This window comes from Chionomys nivalis, chromosome 10 (assembly GCF_950005125.1).
Source record: "Chionomys nivalis chromosome 10, mChiNiv1.1, whole genome shotgun sequence".
NCBI classification, from domain to species: Eukaryota; Metazoa; Chordata; class Mammalia; order Rodentia; family Cricetidae; genus Chionomys; species Chionomys nivalis.
The window spans coordinates 50,656,134-50,678,371 of NC_080095.1; the positions used below are offsets into that span (position 1 = coordinate 50,656,134).

The window sequence follows — 22,238 nt, forward strand, 5'->3', positions numbered from 1 at the left end:
TGTGGCATTTGCAGTTAGACAATGCGAATGCAGACTTAACGGAGTTTCCTCACGTGCCATTTCTCACGTACCTCCTCCCCATATGCTCTATTGTTAGCCTCACAGTGTGAAGCCGCAGCTACAGGTGCACTACGAGAAAGGGCAAGACAATGACAGCTCCTCTGTGGACTCTCCTGGCCTCTTTGCAGCTCGTATCCCTCTGTGTGTTGTGTCCCTACCCTGCATGTCCCCAAGTTAGACTTCCCCAAGCATCCACAAATCCACTAAATGTCAACCACACTCCCCCTGCTTTCTCCCTCTGGAATTTAGAACATATGCCCACCCCAGGCAAATGCAATGGGAGCTTTTACACACTGAAACACTTCCTGGAGTTCCTACGAAGCTGAAGGAGGCCCTGGGCCTCTTTGCTTAGCAAGCATTATTTACAGTTAATATACTTGTCAGTTCTATTTAACCGCTGCTAATATGCCTGAGTAAGGCCTAGATGTTTCGGGCTGATGCACAGAGAGGCTCTGAGCTGCCAGAGGATCACTATAGAAGCCAGACTCAGCATTCCAATCCAGGTGCTTGTCCAAGCTTAGCGTCTCTCTCTCTCTCTCCACCAGAGCATGGAGTATAATGATGCAAATAGCATATACAACTTTGCTCAGCTGAGCACTGATTGGGTCCTTGCAAGGTGTGGAGCTCTGTCTCACCAGCTTGTGTTCAGAAAGCAAGGGGTTCCTAGCCAGTGGAGGGAGCTATTTGGCATGGCTACAGAGTCACTAGGAGGTGGGATCTAACTTAAAAAAAAAAACAACAAAAAACAAAAAACTATTCTTAGTGGCAGAACTTTACAGATAATGTCCCACCCTAAGTTCCAGGCGCAGCTTCCTCTCTACCCTGCTAAGAACTGATCTCTTCCACGGACTCCTCCCCGTTCTGATAGTCTGAAACTTCTGACCCCATGGGACAACATAAACCTGGCTCCTGTCAGTTAGTTATGAGTAGGCATTCTGTCACAGCGAGACAAAGTCACTGCTACCCAAGCTGAGACTGAATCATGAGAGAGCAGAAATGCAGATTCCAGCCCCACTGTGTGTTCTAAGGATTATGGGAAGACTGAGGGGAGGGGTGAGGGTGGAGAAAGGAGGCAGGAAAAGTAGGGAGAGAGGGAAGAGGGAGAGCATATGGGGTGTGTGTGGGGGGGGAGATTGGGTGCTTAATCAGCAGACCAGCCTTCTCTTACCTTGGCATCCACTTTGTTAATATTGTTTTGGCAAGTGCAGGCTGTAACAATGAGATGATGGCAGCGTTTATGGACGACGCAGGTGCACACTAGGAAATTAAATCCAGCAATTACACATTTCTCAAAAGCTCCCGGGACAGTCGGCTGCAGCAGGCAACCAAAGCTTCCCATGCCAGTGACTGGCAGCCAGTGCTCTCCTCCTTCCTGCATCTGTGGACACCACCCTAGGAAGACCTTTGTTTCAACGCAAACTGTCTGCCACCCTGTCCTGAGCTGCTCCTTCTTCCTGGCTGTACCGCATCCTGCACCCACCTTCAGAGGAATCTCTTCACAGTATGACCCTGGTCGCAGGACTGAACATGTCCAGCACCATCTCACCGCCACGCCAGTGTTCAAACCCAGCCAAATTCCAGATCCCTCAGGGGCCACCATGCTACTTAACATCACCCTTCTATGAGACCCATTGACTTCAATAAAATTAAACTGTATGATCTTTCTAGAAGTGTTTCTCCTTTGTCTCTAAGATAGTCTACTTGCCTGGTAGCTAACATTTATAATAAGATAAAACTCAAAGAATAACTCACCCAAGAAAATATTTTCTACCTGTCCCTTTCCAGACCCACACTACCCTCCCCCTCTGATTCCCATAGTCCCCCAGACTGCCCCTTCCTTCAAACCTTCCACACGTGGCTGAAGCCTACCCGCAATTGCCTGTATCGTTCTGAGTGCTCAGTGGGCAATTAAAAAAAAAATTTGAAGAATGGCTCAACCAACTTTCTGAGTATTCAGAACGCTGAGTAGTACTCTAACTACATGTAATGATACAAATTTTCCACTGAGTATGTTTTTCACTGTGCCCCACCTGTTTTTATATTCTTCATTTTTATTTAATGCAAGATTTTTGTAAAGATGTTCTTGCAAGCTTCCTTTGCCTCCTGTGCTACCTAGAATGCAGTGTTTTCTTTTCAAATAATGAAGGTTTCAGGCATCTTTCCGCTTTTGGTTTCAAGTTTAATTCCATTGTGAGCTGACAGGATGATTCTTTTGTTTTTGTTTTTTATTTTAAAAATGTGTGATGGTGCGTGAGAGAGACAGACACACAGAAGAAAGTGAAAGTATGTGAGTGAGCATGAGTGTGTGTGAGTGTATAAACACGCTTTTTGTGTGTGCATAAGTGAGTGTGTGTATGAACATATGAGCATGTGTGTATTAGTGAGTATGTATGTGCCTGAGTATGTATTTGTATGGGTTAATATGTGTATTTATGTCTGTAAGTGTATGATTGAGTGTGTGTATGTGTGTCTGTAAGTGTGAGTGTGTGTATGTGTGTCTGTAAGTGTATGAGTGAGTGTATGTGAGTCTGTAAGTGTATGAGTGAGTGTATGTGTCTATAAGTGTGAGTGTGTGTGTACGGGCATGTGTGTATTAGTGAGTATGTGTGTGCCTGAGTATGTATTTGTATGGGTTAGTATGTGTATGTATGACTGTAAGTGTATGACTGACTGTGTGTATATGTGTCTGTAAATGTATGAATGCTCTCACTCATGAATGCATGTGTCAGTGTGAGTGTGTAGACCAGAGGAAAGCTCTGGATCTCCCCTGCCACCTTGTGGAACCCAGGGATCAACCTCTGGCTCTCAGGCTGCACAGGAACACCTCCACCTACTGAGCCCCTGGCGGGCCAAACCATGCGACTCTTGGGCCATCTGTTTCTTTCCATGCTTGTTAAAGTAGTTTAAGGTCCAGAATGTGGTTTCCATTGGAAATGTCCCCCACGAGCTTGGGAAGAATGTGTCATCAGTTACTGTTGGCTGGTGTATTCCATGGGTGTTAGTGTGGCTATGCCGTGTGTGACCATGCTGTGTGTGACCATGTCATGTGTGACCACGCTGTGTGTGACCACGCTGTGTGTGACCATGCTGTGTGTGACCATACTGGGTGTGACCACGCCATGTGTGACCACGCTGGGTGTAACCATGCTGTGTGTGACCATATCGTGTGTGACCATGCCATGTGTGACCATGCTGTGTGTGACCATACTGGGTGTGACCATGTCATGTGTGACCAAGCTGTGTGTGACCATGCTGTGGCAGGTGCTGTTTAAGTCACCCGCAGTCCCGCTGCGGTCTGTTTCTCTCGCAGTCCTAGGGCCTTCGTGTCACATGCTTTGCTGTCCGTGGTCAGGTGCGTGCATGTTAGCGGTGGCAGGTCTTTCTGCAGAGCTGGCCCTGTTGTTACCACATAGGGGCCTTTCTATCTCTGCCGCTTTCCTCACCCTCAAGGCTGACTTGTCTGAGACACCCACCCTGTGCTTCCGATGAGGTTGGTCCAGCACACTTCTCTCCTGCTAGGCATTTGTTTTTATGTCCTTCAGAGAGATATCAACAAAAACTTCTCATGCCTCCTAACTAATGTTTTTCTGCTCTTTTAAGATCAGATACCCTGCTGAAGTCAGCCACCATATGCCTACACAGTGGTTCACAGCACGGTCATACACAGCATGGTCACACCCTTCCCAACGCCGCTGCCCTTTAATACAGTTCCTCGTGTTGTGGTGCTCCCCAGCCCTAAAATTATTTTCACTGCTACTTCATAACCATAATTTTGATACTGTTATGAATCTTATGATATGCAACCCCCAAAGGGGTCACAAGCCACAAGTTGAGAACCACTGCCTTAACACTATGCTAAGAGAAAAAGAAACAAAAGAGAAGCCGGGCGGTGGTGGCGCACGCCTTTAATCCCAGCACTCGGGAGGCAGAGGCAGGAGGATCTCTGGGAGTTCGAGGCCAGCCTGGTCTACAAGAGGTAGTTCCAGGACAGGCACCAAAGCTACAGAGAAACCCTGTCTCGAAAAACCAAAAAAAAAAAAAAAAAAAAAAAAAGAAACAAAAGACATATAAGTCAAATATTTAATCTGTAAACTATATCCTTGTATATCTAGGGCTTCTCAATCTATACAAGAATGTAAGAGACGGATATATCACGAGAGGGCACACCCCTAGTGTCCCGGTCCAGTCTAAAAAGTGATGTCAACCTGAAGTCTGCGCTGTCGTCTCAGCTAGGACTGAATTTGCAGTGAGGACATCAGTTACAGCTGCTATATTAATCACATGCTCATTTCTCCTAACCTAGAGACTTCAGTGGAATTTTTCACGTGTAAAAGTAAAAATTAGATTCAAGACGGTGTCTCAATCAGTTCTCCTAAGTGAGAAAACACATTACACCACCTCCTGCAAAGAAGAAAGAGGATTTTCTTTTGCAAGACAGGATTATTCTATATCTTTGGAGCCTGTCCTGGAATTCCCTCTGTAGATCAGGCTGACCTCGAACTCACAGAGTCCGGCCTGTCTCTGCCTCCTGAGTGCTGGGATTAAAGGTGTGCACCACCACTCCCAGCAGGATTTTCTTATTCACGTGTGGACTACCACTATAGACTATGTGGTGCTAAGTTACCAATCACCTGGAGGGAGAAAGTCAAAATGCCCAGCACTAATATTCAGACCAATGACATTCAGGCCGACAGCAAGTGGAGTGCCCATGAAGGGCCAAGTGGATCCAGCCCACATGGACTCGCCTGGGAGGAAATTTCTTTCCCAGTTCCATTTCACCTTTTCCTATGTCTGCAAGAATACTAGTAAGCTGATTTTATCTCTACTTGTGAACATGAGAGGTGTTTAATTGTAAAAGTCTCCTCACATTGACAGATTGATTGATTGATTGATTGATTGATTGATTGATTGTGCTAGGGAGCAAGACTATGGCCTGGTACATGCTAATATCTCATTTAAATGTTTTATTTTATGTTGATGGTGTTTGGATTATGCATGCAGTACCCATGGAGGCCTGAAGAGGGCATCAGATCTCCAAACTGGAGTTGGCACAGTAAGAGTAACCATGCAGGCGCTGGGAACTGAACTCTGGGGTCCTCTACAAGAGCAATAAGAGCTCTTAACCACTGAGCCGCCTCATTTTTCTTGTTTTTTTTCCCCCTGAAATCATAAGTCTAAAAAAATAAAGCTAATTTGGTTAATAGTATCCATACCTTAGGCAGGTGACATAAACACATCAATCAACTTTCAAAGGCTCACCCTGCCAACACTGTTAGGGTAGGCTCACACATTGGTACTACTTCTTTGTCCTCTCGTGTTTCTGAAGAGGCAAACTTGAAGCAGCTAAACTCTTCTGAACGTCCTTACTTTAGAAATGAACAAATTCCCTCTGTATGGTCAAAGCATCCAGGGTCTGGGGTCTGGTAAGAACTAGAGTTGCCACACGGGTGCCAACGCGACTTGGGGAGAGTTGTCACAGTATTGATGGGTAACAGGCAGCCTGGCCTGTTTGCTCTTGGCATTGCCATATTTACAAGGAAGAACACGATTAAATACGGTTGTAGACATGTTTTCTTACCTTGGCATTGATAGCCCTGTTTCCCAAACACTCCCCTGTTCAAGACAAAAAGGGGGGGGGGGACTACTGTCAGTCAAACAGTTCAGTAATGACATCTGTAATTACAGCTCTCAAGATGCACTGTGTTCTCTGGTCCCTTAGTGAAACCATCACTTCGGGGAAGAGGCACAGACAGTGTGGGGTTCCGAGCCCTTGTTCTCTATGAGCAGGCACAAAGAACGGCAGCTGGTGGCTTAGAATGCCCCGGCGATAGGAAAGGGTTCCTGGGCCACCTATAGTCGTCAGCTGTCTCCTGAATCCTTAGTGAAAACCGTGGGGCGGCTGACCTTAGCCACGAGCGCCTCCAATTCCTCACTACTCCTCTCGCACACGCATGGCAGTAAACACATGTAGACAGGCAGTCACACACACACAGAGACACATACACACACACGCTCATGTGCACACACTAAGCACACCACAGTACTGCAGCTACCAGCCCTTCAGCACTTTCCCTTGTCTTGGCCCTACATTTCCCTCTGGCGTCCACACGGGGGCAGGAGTGTTACCACTATCTCCTGTCGGTCCATAGCTTGATTTATGGTCTTTCCCTGCAATGTTCTATGGAAGTGTGCGTGCGTGCATGCGTGTGTGTGTGTGTGTGTGTGTGTGTGTGTGTGTTGGTGTGGAGGAGGGGCAATTCTATTTACAAATTCCATAAGTGTGCTTTAATCCTGACTCTCAATGAAAGTAACTATTGTTTACATTAATTTTCTGCTATAGACTTGCCACTGCTTGCTCAGTTTTACATCTTGTAAGACATTGCCCCAAGTCTTTAGAATTTGTCGGCCTTTAATTACGTTGGCTCCTAACTGCTGGAGGTTAGACTGTGGTGTAGGACCACTAAAGTCTATGAACTTGCACTATGCCGTGTGTCTGGACACTACTGAAAACTAGGCTTTTCTCCCAAAAATTATTTCCTATAACTCCTCGCTTGAGCCACACCTTATTCCAAGCAATACTGTTAATTTTCCTTTTTCCTCAGGCAGCTTTTCTAATTTATCAATTGATTAGCCTCTGTCTCTCTGATCCATGCCTTGGATTCATCAGCACCTTCAATGAAGTTACCAGTGTAAGAAATGATAGCTACCATTTGGATCCATAAATAATTTTGTTTTGTTGCTGTTGCTTTAGCAGTGGGATTAAGAGGCCAACACATTAACAGAGGAGACAAAGGTCAGGTCCAAAGAACATTCCTCCTCATCTATACACGTTCTCCTGAAACCAGACACACGCCAAGGGCACCTGGCACAGCCAGAGGCTGGGGATGTGGAAGGGAGGGGGCTGGGTGTAAGTGGGGCGTCTTACCAGATGAATTCCCGGCAGTGAGAACAGTAGGTGGGCTGCCTCAGGTATGTGGCCATAAACTTATGTCCGTTGACCTGATGGACTCGTCTTCGCATCGCCCGTTGGCGCTTCCTGGTGAAATGCTTGAAGATGCGGTCTCTCTGGAGGGTGGCTGTGGGTGAGCAAGGGAAATGGGCTGAGGCTATGACTTGGAAATGACTCATCACACAAGCATCAGGACCTAAGTTCAAATCCCCCACACCCACTTAAAGAAACTGGGCATGCTGACAGGGGTCTGTAATCTCAGGTCTGGGGGAGCAGGTATGGAGACAGTGGAAACTCCGGGGCTCCTCGGCTAACTAGTTTAGCCAGTCATTGAGCTCCAGGTTCAGTAGGAAACACCCACAAAATTTAAGGTGGTGACAGAGGAAGATACCCAGAGTTGACCTCTGACCTCCACATGCACACACATGTGTGCCTATACACACAGATGCACACATTCTGAAGTACTACAATACGTATAGACAATATACATAAAACTGTAATGAATCAAACTAAATAAATGAGCAAGTTGGACACCTTACGTACTCTCTAAATTATTTTTCTTTCTTCAAGGTTGAAAATGTCTTAGAAAATAGACTTTTCTAATGACCTTAGGATTATTATATTAGCTCATTCATCTCTGTGTCACTGGGATTGGATTCAGGGCCTTACACACGTTTGGCAAGGACTCTGCCACTAGACCGCCTACTCAGCCCCCTTCTACCTTTTATTTAGATACAGGCTCACATTCCAGAGCCCAGGCAGACCTTGAGTCTTTGATTCTCCTGTCTCAGCTTCCCAAGTACTTGGGAATCATAGGATGTATGGGCAGGCTTGTCAGAACCCTTACTCTAAGGTTAGACCATGTGACCTCCTGGGATCCTATTGGACATAGGCTATCTTGGGCTAATCCCCCAGCACAGACAGGAGTTTCCCAGGGGTCCGATGCATGGTCTTCCACTCCTCATACAGCTGTCTGGTACCTCGGTTCCAGCTGTGAGCTGTAAGTGCTGACGAGGGAAACAATCTCTCCTTCACATCTGACATTCTCACCAACACAGACTGCACAGAACCACCTCTGTTAGCCTTGATTAGGGGGAAGAAACCTGGGGTGGGTTCAAAATTTTCTAATCTGATATTTAAAACCAGTGGCTCCTAATCTGAAGGCCTCAAAAGCTGGGTAACATCTAAAGATGGCGAGCAATGTCTTCCACATCATTATATGAGCCTTTCCCCAACATATGCAGAGACTTGGGAGGAACAGAGTGAAGCTGACTTCCTCACAATGCTTTTTAAGCAAATAACTGATATAAAGAAAATTTAAGGAGCTACGCAAGAATATATTAATAATAATTTTGAAATCTAGAAAAAATAGAAGATTGACAGATAATAACTGTGAGCAACTTATGGAACAATGCTTCAAGATATTTATTTATTCGTTGTGAACTGCTCAATACAGTATGACTAGATTACCCATCATCTCAAACAGCTATTATTTCTTTATTATGAGAACATTCAAAACCCCTTCTTATAGCTAGCTATTTTAGTTAATACGATACAATATCATTAATGTCGATCACCCTCTATGTAAGCAAAACACCAGAATTTGCTATCTGTCTGTAACTTTGCACCCAATTTCTAAAATAGCCTGTCTCAGTTAGGTGTTGCCTAAAACACCATGACCAAAAGCAACCAAAATTGGGAAGAACATGGTTTACTTCAGCCTATGACCCTCAGGTCACGCTCCATCACCAAGGGGATCAGAGCAGGAGTCTGGAGGCAGGAGCTGAAGCAGAGGCCATGGAGGGGCGCTGCTTACTGGCCTGTTCCTCCTGGCTTGCTCAACCTGCTTCCCTATACCATTTAGGGCCACCTGTCAAGAGGTGGCGCAATCCACAGAGGCTGGGCACTCCCACGTCAGCCTATATAATCAAGAAAATCTCTATTAACTTGCCCCAAGGAGGCATCATTTCAATTAAGATCCCTCTTCTTTGGTATGTCTAGGTTTGTGTCAAGTTCACAGAACCCAATCAGGTCAATCTCAGATATATGTTATTGAGGAACTGTAGAAAAATAAGAAAAGCACAGAAAAATACTTCTAGGATGGAGGAAAGGTAGCGAACCTAATGACTTAAAAGATGAACAGATTCGCGACTAGAAACAAAGTCGGCTTGGTAAAACACACAAAGTGAAAAGTTGACAGAAACAAACCCTAGAGAAAAGGGGTTTGCAATACATGGCAGAGGGTTGCTCCTTAGGACATGTCAAAATCAGCCTGTCATGGTGGCACAGGCCTGAAATCTAGCTAGTTGGGAGGCTGAGGCAGGAGGATCACAAGTTCACGTAACAAAGACTAGAAATAGAACGGTGGTAAAACACTTGGCTAGAATACCCTAGTCCCTAGAGAAGTAAGAGAGGGAGAGGAGGGAAAAAGGGAGGGAGGGAGGGAAGGAGGGAGAGAGGGAGGGAAGGAGGGAGGGAGGGAGGGAGGGAGAGAGGAGATAGAAGGAACCAGTAAAAGAAATAAGCAAACAATTTAGTAAAAATGAGGCGGAGATTATAAAATACAAATTTAAAACTATGCAAATAGTCAATAAACACATCTGTACATCAAATCCTATGTAAGACAGGTCCTTTAGAACAAAACTAAACCCTTTTAAATTCATAAATATGAAGAGAACTGTGTCTGTGTTGAAAGGGGCTTGCAGGAGGATAAGCTGAGACCCTAACCTGGCCAGAACTTGTTGAATATTCTTGGTGACCAAGCCTCAGGACTCCTACGTACAGACCAGCCAGCACAGTCTTCCTTGCTCTGTCTGGGAAGGGTCATCGAGTACCATATTCAAAACACTAAACACAAAGCAACACAACGTGGCATTCAAAAACCAAAGCTATATTTCAGAGATATTCAGGGGGAGACTAATGCCTGTTAAATGTACATTTCCTCATCTCCAGCAATCAACTTGGAAGATTTTTGTTTCACTAAAGCATATATGTATATGCTTTACAGATGTGCATACATGCATATACACATATCAGGAAGCAAGAACACATAGGCTATCTAGTTATCAACCGCTGTATTCTTTTCTAGTAGAAATGAGGTCAGCTAGGTGCAATGGCACACCTATGGTCTCAGGCACCCAGGAGGCTGAGACTGCTGGAGCCCAGAGCACTGAGGGTCATCAACAAAGCAAGAGTCTAAATTTTTAAAAGTTCTTAAATTTAAAATAACCTAAACAGACAAGAAAGCAAAAAGGAACACAGAGAGAGATGAGCGTGGGTAACCAGAGAGGTCAATGTAAGCCAAGTCTCTTCTACTCATGTATAGAGATGGCATAAGGAAACCCTATCTTGTACAGCTGATATACACTAGGAAAGGATTGAGGGAAGCAGGGTCTAAATTAGAAAGCCCAAAAAAGAAAATGCAAGAAGAGTCCAAATGAATTTGGCTAAAAGGCCAGTGAATTCAGAGGCTCTGACACAGTTAAAATTGCATCTGGCTCACCCTGTGGGTGAGGAATTTGCAGTCTCTGACACACCACCTAATTTCTTTCTCTCTCATGCTTTCTGTCTCAAGAAGATAAAATGCACCACGGTCCTGTGCCCTGTGAGGAGAGTGCCATAGCCAATAGTCCTGCCAGGCTCCTACAGTGTTGGACAGAAGCAACCTACTGCCCCCTCCCGTTCCCTAGTGCACTACCAGAAGTCACTCAGTAACCCCAAGTGAAGAGGTTCTAAGGTTCCCTGGTTGAGAGATGACAAAATGAGGCTGAAGGTATCGCCCCATGTCTAGCCATTAACCTAAGACACAGCTCAGTCACAAAGGGGGATAAGTATTGAAATACTGAACACTTAGCACATCTACATACAAATTAGATTCTCTGTAGGAGTCTAATTACCAAGACCCTACTCATTTACTCCTTTCCTACTACAAAGATGGACTAAAAGGTCAGCTCGTTGCATTCTTAATATTTCATGATTAAACTCTCTGTGTTTCCTCTGTGGCTATCTACAGAGTGGTAGCCTGAATCAAGAACTTCCCAGATTCCTTCTAACCAGAAATCGTAGCAGAATCTACTTGTGGCCTCTACGCTGCTCCCGTCTTACATCCTTCCCACAATTCTTTTTGTTTTCCAACTCGACTTACCTTTATCCTACCTGCCTCAGAACCCAGCAGCCTCCATCAAACCCCCAGGAAGGTAAAATACCCCCCACCTGTACCACAGCAGCCTGAGAGTGTATCCTGATCTCTTCTATACCCCAACCCTGTGAGCCAGGCTTCTGCGGGTCCTGCACACTTTATGCCTACGCAAGGACTCTACCTACATGCCACTCACTCTTTCCTGCATTCTTGCCCATGTGCCCCTTTTTGCTTCAAAAGCAAATGTGCATAAAGAGACACACACGCACGACTCTGCAAGACATTTGGCCACATAGAAACTCTGAAGTCAGCAGGGGATGGTGGCTCACACCTTTAATCCCAACACTAGGGAGATGGAGGCAGGGGGACCTCTGTGAGTTTGAAGCCAGCCTGGTCTACAGAGTGAGTTCCAGGACAGCCAAGGCTACAAAGAGAAACCCTGTCTCTTGGAAAAACCAACCAAACAAAAACCCCTGAAGTCTGCATCACTGGCAGTGGCTCTCCTTGTCACCATTCTCTTGCTTGGTGCTTTGCATAGGAAGAGGAGAGGGAACTCCCTGCTGAATTCTGTCCACCCCATTGCAGACTTGCACCCCACTTTACAGCCGGAGGACAAAGGGAGCTCCCTCGATGTCTGTACCTGCTTTCTATTTACTTAGGTTGGAATTTAAAGGACTATAAAAGACTACCTAATCCTGTCGGGGCTTACATCACCAGGCCTTTGAGAAATCTTTTAAATCGTATTTTAGTCAGACACGTTGGGCAACCCTAACATGCTTGGCAGCTAAAACTTGCATCACAACTTCTGCTTGGCACCCAAGGTGCCCAGGGCCTCTTAAATAAATAGGAAGCTGGCCTGGAGCCCCAGCAAGGAAATGCACATTCCGGTCTCCAGGGGTCAGCAGCCTTGCAGCCCTGATACACCCCTTCAGGAGCTGCCTGTGACAGGGACAGGGTGCAGGGCAAGCCTGGCAGTGTAATGAAAAGGAACCTTTCTTGACAACATTTCAGTGTTGCCAACCTGCCTGCTAACTCACATACTTATTTTTGAGAACTTCTGGGTGCTCATATGACTAGCAGTCCCCATGCAATACCACAGTAAGAGTTCATTTGACTTGCAGTCCCCATGCAATACCATGGTAAGAGTTCATTTGACTTGCAGTCCCCATGCAATACCATGGTAAGAGTTCATTTGACTTGCAGTCCCCATGCAATACCATGGTAAGGGTTCATCTGCAAAACATTGTTCTGCACCGAAACTTACATCACATGAGGCTCCGCAGAGGCAACATGGGGCTCTGATGTCTCTTTAAACTGGCTTTAACTTTACCTCAAAAGAGGTAACTTCTGCACCTGCAGGAGTTCTTTGTTTCACCAGCCTGATTTGCTACTTTATTTGAAAATACTTTTGGAGAATTCTGATACAGGGCAAGAGCAATGCTTGCATCTTTAACTTTCTTTTTCTCTGTGTGCCCTTCATTGACATCGAGTCTCCTGGTATCCCTGGGAAGCAATAGATTTTCTGGAAACTCGGAAACTAACAGGAAGGTTAACTGGGGTCAAGCAGCCAATGATACCAGTGAAGAGGCCAGATAATGTTTACTGCTGTCAACCTGTTGAGTAATACTAACCAATGTCTTTCTCTTTTTCTTTTTTTTTTCATCCTATAGAAAGAGCTGTTTTTGCAGGGAGCTAGTGGCGCACACCTTTAATCCCAGCACTCGGGAGACAGAGGCAGGTGGATCTCTGTGAGTTTGAAACCAGCCTGGTCTACAAAAGCTAGTTCCAGGACAGGCTCCAAAGCTACAGAAAAAACCTGTCTTGAAAAAAATAAAGGGGGGGGGGGTAGGAAGGAAGGAAGAAGAAAAGAAAGAAAGAAAGAAAGAAAGAAAGAAAGAAAGAAAAGAAAGAAAGAAATCTGTCTTATCATTTGTTAATATATAGGGAAAAAAACAATTATGAGCACAAAAAACCAGAAAACCTTCGAGGTGACTAGTAACTAAGTTACTAGCCACGAAAGAACCAGAATGTACCACATACCACCAAGGCATATCCCTGGAAGGGAATGAAACAGCAGGAGAGTTTGCCTTCATCTTATCAAACACACAGAATAAGCCACTGTCTGATCACGGAGCTCTTTCTGGGAAGGATGGTGTATGAAAATGTGAATATAGCTGATCCCTGTTTGAGACAACAGTGACATGGACAAAGACTAGATGTGCATGAAGCACACACCTAAGAGAGTACACACCACCCACGGGAGGAAGCACACACTTTAGTGAGCACACACCACCCGTGGGATGAAGCGCGCACTTTAGTGAGCACACACCGCCCATGGGCGGGAGCCTTTGGCAGATGCTAAGTGAAGAAGAAATCAGGGGAGATGCATATCTTGTCCTCTGATGTGCTACATAAAGGTGCTGAGAATAGCAGTTTCTTGGAGGGGAAAAGGGAGAATTTGCTGAATTAAGATAGTTCCAGGAACTTGTGCCACTGCCAATGACAAAGGTAGCATGAAGGTCTATGCCTTCTTAAACAGCAGAAAATACCCAGAAGGATTTTAAAAGCACAGACTCTCTGGCTTCTCTTAAGAGCTGCATATGACTGAGTGCAGCTTCCAAACTAAGATGATACTCTGGCTCTGCAGTCGCATCCGGGCTTCCTAAGGATCCGGATCCCTCTGAGGAAGACTGGCCTATGTAAAGACCAGCATTCTGGGAGCTGAACAGGCCAGTTACCGTTGCAGGAGAACTGGGAAGCAGCTTGTTATTGACTGTCTCCCCTGAGTTGGACTGGCATTTGTGAGCAAACCATGAAGGTCGAGCACACACAGTCACTCCAGCATCCCTGGCTACCGGGAAGCAGGCCACAACAGAACTGACTGTGACCCTCTGAACCGGCACCAAAGTTCCACCGAGAGCCACGGGAAAACTGCTCACTGTGTTGAGAAAACACCTTGATCTCCCACCCCCTTCTCATCACCTCCTTTTCTTCCTCGCTTCCGGAATCTAAGAGAACTCCAAAATGCAAGCTCTCTCCTTCTCAGGACTTCTAGAAAAAGTCTCAGTCTCCTTCATTGGTTCTTAACCTCGCACCTAATCTACTCATGTGTGTTTGTCCCGACACTCTTTGAAAACCATCCTTCTGGAACACTCCTGCATTGCTGGCGGGAGTGCAACTGGTACAGCCCCTTTGGATGTCAGTGTGGCGATTTCTCAGAAAATTAGGAAACAACCTTCCTCAAGACCCAGCAATACCATTTTTGGGTATATACCCAAAGGATGCTCAAGCATACTACAAGGACATGTGCTCAACTATGTTCATAGAAGCATTATTTGTCATAATCAGAACCTGGAAACAACCTAAATGCCCCTCGACCGAAGAATGGATAAGGAAAATGTGGTACATTTACACAATGGAGTACTACATAGCGGAAAAAATAATGACATCTTGAAATCTGCAGGCAAATGGATGGATCTAGAAAACATCATATTGAGTGAGGTAACCCAGGCCCAGAAAGACAAATATCATATGTACTCACTCATAAGTGCCTTCAAAAAAAATAGCCCACAAATCACAGTCCCAGAGAACCTAGACAACAATGAGGACCCTAAGAGAGACATGCATGGATCTAATCTACATGGGAAGTAGAAAAAGACAAGATTTCCAGAGTAAATTGGGTGCATGAGGATCATGGGAAAGGGTAGAAGGGGAGGGGAGGGGAGAAAAAATAAAGCTCAATAAAAACAATTTTAAAGCTGGGCAGTGGTGGCGCACGCCTTTAATCCCAGCACTTGGGAGGCAGAGGCAGGCGGATCTCTGTGAGTTCGAGACCAGCCTGGTCTACAAGAGCTAGCTCCAGGACAGGCTCCAAAGCCACAGAGAAACCCTGTCTCGAAAAACCAAAAAAAAAAAAAAAAAAAAAACCAATTTTAAAAAAGAAAAGAAAACCACCCTTCTGGGCTTTCTGGCTGTCCCATCTCTGTAGCAACTCCTACATTGTCCGTTCCCAAAGCATCTCACAAATGGCTGCTTACTGACGATTCCCAAATGCACAACCCCAGCTCTGCCTTCTCGGGGGCTTCTCAGCATTCCTCCAATAGATCCCTAAGTTGTCTAAAAGGTGACATCTATAGGACTGAGCCTTCTGCCATACTGCCATTGTCCTCAGTAGCAACAGTGCTTGGAGTCACCCACAGGTTCGAGGCCTATCTTCAGAGCCTCCCCTTTTTGCTGTTTGCTGGTCCTTGCTCTGTTTCACCAGTATCCACCATCATATGGATTCTTCAAGGTGCAAAGCTTGAGACAAGGTCCTAAATGACAAGTGTCATCAGCTCTGTGCATCTGTGCTTTTCACATCCACGAATTCAGGTTAAGAATGCTTTTTAAAATGCATCTCTCCTGAGCATCCTCTTCTACCACAGTGTAACAAGCACTTGCACTACATTTGTATTGTATTGGATCTTCTGTGTAATCTAGAGATAAAATAGGCAGGATGTACAACTACTACGCATTCCATGCACAGAGACCCAGTTGTCACATAAACTTTGGCATCCATGAGGGACCCTAAAGGCCAGCATCTCCTGCAAGTGTCACTTGGGAGTAATTCCCAGAAAGGACTGAAGATCTCAGCTGTGGCAGCGGGAAGGAAAGGGAGCCCCCAGAGTACAGGGTTCTGTCGTGGGCAACTGAGGCGCAGTGCTTTGTGGGGAACTGCAAGGAATGAGCAGAGCATGAGGAAGGGAAGAAGAAACTTGATTTCTGCCCCCCAGCTGCCGCCTGCCATTGGGAGCCCAATAACTTCCCAGAATTTCTCACTTCTTTCTGGGAAGCGAGAGGGTATATGAGCAAAACACCCAGGAAGAAAGTGTTAGCCTAGTCCTGATTTCATATATATTTCACACATATGCATGTATTCATACATTCATATATATTATATCCATACATAGATAGACATATGTTGTGTGCTATATATACATGTACAGTATATGCATGTATATAATTTATGTGCATTTCCAATATGCTTCTTTAAGCTCTTTGTAGAATGGAGCTTGAGCAGAACATAATAATAATTTTCAATTATTATTATGATACCACTGTTTTCTGCACAAATAATTTAACCACATAAATTCCCTTTTGTCTTTGATTATCAGTTGTCAGAATCCTACAGTTCTCTTTTGTAAGAAAACATTAAAAATTCCTACCTTCTTCCCATGAGTCTATAACTATTTCATTTTCTCCCAGTTGATGTCACCCATGATAAATCTGCAGCTACCCCTTCTCCAGCATTCTTAATTTAAAAAAGAAAATTCTTCACTGGATTACCACTAGGTTTCAGAATGAGGGGAAGAGTTTTTCTTCCATCGAGTCTGGAGTGGCTCATTTAGGGGCACATCTCATCCTTATTCTCAATGTTCTTCTCTAAAAACATCTCAAAATAGTACAGTGCTGTCACCCTGGGGCTCCAGTTAGACGATGTACGCTGGTCTTATTTGCTCAAAATGCAAGCATTTTCCAATTATCTGGATATTTTTCTTGTCTTTCATTACAAAACTTCATTGAGAGAAAGCAGCCCTTCACAATCGTGCAAAGGATCAGTGCAGCCAGAACACGGCTGCAAATGTTACAGCGAGGCACTCTTGGTTCGTTCTTGCTGTTCTTGTACAGAAGGATAATACATGATCACTATGGGAAATGCACACGTTTCAGAAACTATCAAAAAGTCATCCTAAAGTCTGGTGTGGTGGCACATGCCTTTAATCCTGTACCAGGGAGGCAGAGGCAGGCACATCTCCGTGAGTTCAAAACCAGCCTGGTCTACACAATGAGTGCCAGGACAGCCAGGGCTACACAGTGAGACCTTGTCTAAAAATCAATCAAACAAACAAAAAGTTGCCTAAACAGCACCTTTGGGGCAGGAGAGATGGCTCAACCATTAAGAGCATTAGTTGCTCTTGCAAAGGATCTGGGTTCAATTCCTAACATCTACACAGTGGTCCACAGCTTCCTGTAAGTCCTGTAACAAGGCATCTGATGCCCTCTTCTGCAATAAAAACATATAAATACATAAAAAAATTTAAAAGTCATCCTGATCCTTATTATACAAATAGCCACCAAATACCTTGGCCATCATGCCAAATACATACATAACATGGATACACAGTCTTAAATCAACGGCATCACACTCTCTGAGGTGCTTTGCCAACTATATTTTAAATCCCCCAAATCTTTCCACATCTTTCTAAAGATGACTGATATTCATAGTAAAGCTACCATTTTACCATTGTCTCTCATAGAACAAATACACATCACGACTCTGAAGCGACCCCAGGCGCAGACCCCATCCCTATGAAAGCTGGGCTTCTCAGTTGGAATCTGTTTTCCTCTTTCACTTGAAGCTTCAGGGTTGCTCATTCCACCCCCACCTCAGCCTCCAGACCCAGGCTGGCCTTCCTTACACACACACACACACACACACACACACACACACACACACAAAACTCTTACACAAACAAAGTGTCCAACCAAAATCTTTTCCAGATAAACATGTGTTTCCTGCCCATTCGTTTGGCTTCTTCCACTTCCCTTTCAGCCCCGCCCCTCTCATTTCCACTTGTAGCTTCCTATCCTTTCAAAAATCCCAAGCTCTGGGTGGATGATTTAGAAAACCTACTGGGGTTAGCCATGGAGACGGCTGCCCAGTCACTTCCTTCTCCAGCAGCACGGCACTGTAGGAGTGGCAGAAACTCTGGTGTGTGGCTGATCTGCCATGATCTGCCCTGCTCACTAGACTCACACGGACACAAAGCCTTACACAGAAGGTGAGATACCTTCATGGCACAATCAAATTCCCTGCAACACTCATGAAGGATTTAAATACTGGTCATTTTGTTTTCATAATTAAAAAAAAAGAGGTGACGAGACGCTTCCTTTAATCAAATGTCATTTATATTATTTGGCCACGCCCTCTCAGAAGCTAACAGATTAAAAGCATACATCTTGGCTGCAGAATTGGGACTTTTGTTGTTGTCCAACAATTATATTATTCCTTGAATTAAACAAGAACAAAGTAAAATTAGAAAGATTTAAAAGAAATTAAGCATGCTGTCTTTGGGCTTGTAATATAGACAAAGAGTGGACAGGGACAGGAGATTAACTTCTAATGGAAATAGATGTTTGGGAAGGAATTCCATCCTCCATGTCCACGTGCTGTCAGCCTTCTGCTGCCAGGAATGGATCATACTAAGATTCATTGCGAAGATCCTTTCTCTGTTATTACCTTAACTCAATCTGTGGCACCGAGTAAGAGTTTTGAGGACTGTGGCCCTCATGGTATCTGAAGGAGCTTCGGAAGGTGCCAAGGAAGAAAAGCAGCCAATATCCCTACCCATCTCTAAAGCCTTCAAACCTCAGGAACTGGCCCAATGAAATAGTGGAACTATTACCTTGGAGGTAATCCACAGCTGTCTAAATTGGACTTAAGGCCCACCAATAAGAGGAAACTCATGCCTAGTACCCTAAACCTAACCAACTACCCAAGGCTGGGAAGGTCACTGACCCCAGAGGAGAACCTGGATATACGACATCCTATTTGGAGATATGTAAACTATCCAAGAGACAAGAAACACCTTAAATACTCAAAGCTCAGTGCCGGTCTACAAGTGTAAGAGGGGAGGGGGAGGGGCTGCGTCACCAGCAAGACTGGAGAGAGGGCTTAGATCAAGGTAAACAGACCGGTGTGGTGGAAAGGAGGACCAACACCCAGGGACACAGGCCGTGGAAAGCAGCTAACAAACCAACAGTTAACACAAGTGATCTGTCCTTATAAGTTTTGTGTCAACTTGACACAAGCTAGAGTCATTTGGAAAGAAGAACTCTCAACTGAGAAAATGTGCTCCAAGGATGTCACTGGAGGTAAGGCTATCGTACACTCTTGATTAGTAATTGGTGTGGGTGGGAAGGCTGTACTGGATGGTATAAGATAGCAAGCTGGGCAAGCCCTGAGAAGTGAGCCCCGTAGCAGCTCTCCCCCATGCCTCTGCTTCAGTTCCTGACTCCAGGTTACTGCTTTGAGTTCTTGTCCTGCCTTCCCTGGATGATGGACTGTAAGCTCTAGGATGAAGAAGACCCCCTTCCTCCCCGGCTGCTTTTGATCATGGTGTTTTATCCCAGTAATAGAAACCCTAAGTATGAAATGAAACCCTGGTATGAAAATACAAAGTTGGACAGAGGCAACATTCAAAAAAAAAAAAAAAAAAAAAAAACAAACCAAAAAAAAAACATGCCCTTTATCCTGTAGGCAGAAGGGACCTATACAAGCCACATGTTGCCTCTGGGATGAGTGGCGGGTTTCCCTAGAAACAAAAGGCTGAGCTAAGTGATCAGTGACTTTTTTTCCCCTCATTCTTTAGAGTCTGTGTAACTAGAAAAACTAGTTTCTGAGAATGAGGGCAAAATAAAGATGACTCACGACCAAATACCTTCGCTATGTAAACACAAAGAGGGTGCTTTACAATGAGGGAGAGACGCTCATCAAAAGTCTACGCTCCTAAAAAAGATTGATCTAAAAATTATAAATATGTAGGTACACATAAACAATGATAGAAGAAAAACCAAGCAATGGTATCTAATGAGAAGTCAAAAGACAAAAATTAAAATCTCAAACAATTGTGTGCAAGCCAGGAGAAAGGTGGGTGGTTTTAGAGGCATGCAAAGCACCTTAAATTGCTCTAAGTGGGGCAAGCAGTGCCGAACTTTAGAACTCATTACACACATATTAAGATTCCAAGCATAACCACTTACAGAGGTTCTATTTTACAACCAGCAGATATGAGGGAAATGGAGCTGGCAAAATATAAGGGTAGGAAAAACCTCAATGTAATTCAAAAGGGGGAGTCTGATTTCTTTTTGTTTATAAGACACAGCCTAAAGTATGGACAGGAAAGGAGAGTGCAAAGGAGGAAGGAGGATATAAGGAAAACACTCAACAAAAGAAATGCAGAGCGGCCACCTCGACAGCAGAAAATAATACTAGGAAGGAAACAGTTGTGACCATAGAATGGAGAAGGGTCGGCTTCACCAGAAGAATATAACAGTATCATATCTGTATTGATTGCATGGCGGAGTTTTAAAACAGATTGATAAACATCATCCACTTAGCACGTAAATATTGTTTGGTACAGAACTGAGAAGAGAGGGTCACATTCTATCTCAAAGCCCACTGGGAGCCACAATGAGTAATGTTCCAGATGCCAAGCTCCAATGCATTCCCTACGCTTTCACTGCCGGCTGTTCCAAAGCATCCCATGGTTTGGCATTTTCCAGTTCAGGAAGATTTGCTTCCATTTCTCTTGAGTAAACGCCTAAGAAAAGAATTTCTGGTTCACAGGACCCATCTACGCTTGCTTCTGGGAGAAACCAACAGCACTGTTTTTCACAGTGGCTGTACCAGTTTGCACGGCTTTTCACAATGGTTGTACCGTTTTGCAGCCTCACTGATAACGTTAAAAACTCTAGGGTATCTCAGTCTCACCAAGCAAGGTTCAGTGTTCTGAGTCTCTTTCACTTATGATGTTCTTAACTAGACTTCCCTAATTCCTAAGCACACAGAGCATAAGCCATGTGCCCGATGATCATTCATAGATTTTTGTTAGAGAAAAAAAAAAGGCTACACAATTCTAAAGAAACAGTTCTCTTTCATTTGAACCATGACTCTCTTGTGCACCTTTTTCTACTAAGTGTTTTTTTTTTTTTTTACTGTGAGAGAAGAAACATGCCTTCACACTGGTTCCACAGAATTCAACTGAATATTTCCTGGCCAAGACACAGATTGAAAGAAGTTTATAGAAAAGTAAGACAGCAAGTCTACTTTCCATGTATGCATGGAGGGAAAGGAATAAAATCTATACTGTGTTTTAAAATCCCATGAATATAAGATTATTTGGGTCAAAATATATAGAAAAATCACACTTCTTTAACTTTTGAAAATAAAACTTCTAGTTAAGATAGCACAACTGAAATGTGAAATTTCAATGTCTTAAAAAATAATCCAAATGCCACTGATTTTTCCTCTTTGTTGACAGTTCGAGCACATGAGCACAGTCTTTCTCTTTCCCCAGTCTCTTTAGGATGAATCTTGTTAACATCACTGTCAAGTCCTTAATTAACTGAAACAGACCTGCCTTTAGCAGCTATCACCGTAGCTACTCAACTGTGGCAAAGTCCAAGGGACACACATTCCAGGACTCCCTGAGGCTCTGCAAGGAACAACCCTGGGTGTGACCGCTTGCCTTTGTTTTGGAAGGAGGCACTGAGCTATTGTACAGACTGACTTAAAAAAATACTCAACTTCATCTTTGATGGCAAAGATCAAAACTGGCAGAGGAATGCAGGCCCTCTCGACGGCAAACCTTTACAAACACTCACCATTTGCCGTGAGAAACAATGTTGACTGCGTTCTACAAGCTCCCGTGCGAGCTGTCCCTCAAAGCCTACAGACTTAATGTAAACATGGTCATCAGATGGAAAGGACACGGAAATGACTGCTCTTCCTGGGCCTCAAGTTCACCTTTCGTTTAGCATTTGTACTGAAAAAGAAGGTAGGAGTGGCTCCACGTGATGTTTGAGGAATGGAGGAGCTTTTTGTGTTTCTTTCCATTCCCGGACCAACTGGAAACTCATGTAAAACTAGAGGGGTCCCTAAAATCATTAAAAGATAATTTCATCTTGCTTTAGCTCAGTTTCCTTTAAGGACCTTGTTTTAGACAAGCTTAGTGGCACAGGCCTCCTTGAGTCCCAGTTCTTAGGGGTGCTGGGGCCTCCTTCTGTGCCCCTTCCACACTGTGTGCACACAGTCTGGTGCCTCTGCATTTTACGTACCTTTTGTTCTTAAAGATGTTCTTTTAAAAAATGTCTTGCAGGTCAGGACAAAATTTTATGGTTTTGTCTATTATAATGAGGGCAAGCTCGGGGCCTGCCTGAGCAGTGGAGGAAGTTCAAGGCCAACAGAGGTGACTTACCCAGACCTTGTGTCAAAATAAAAGGTAAAAAGAGGGCTGGGAGTCTAGCTCAGTGGGAGAGTGATGCCCTAAT

The 22,238-nt window shown here is 44.5% G+C and overlaps 1 protein-coding gene across 1 annotated transcript in view; it reads right to left on the minus strand.

Moving 5' to 3' along the window:
* The window catches only part of Prkch (protein kinase C eta), a 195,742-nt gene that overhangs the window by 81,367 nt on the left and 92,137 nt on the right, over positions 1-22,238 (minus strand). Inside the window, exons 3-5 of the mRNA XM_057783063.1 lie at positions 6,986-7,136; positions 5,639-5,673; positions 1,229-1,317 (exon numbers count right to left, since the gene is read on the minus strand). Coding sequence (XP_057639046.1) covers positions 1,229-1,317; positions 5,639-5,673; positions 6,986-7,136 — 275 coding nt within the window. The remainder of the gene's footprint in view (positions 1-1,228; positions 1,318-5,638; positions 5,674-6,985; positions 7,137-22,238) is intronic.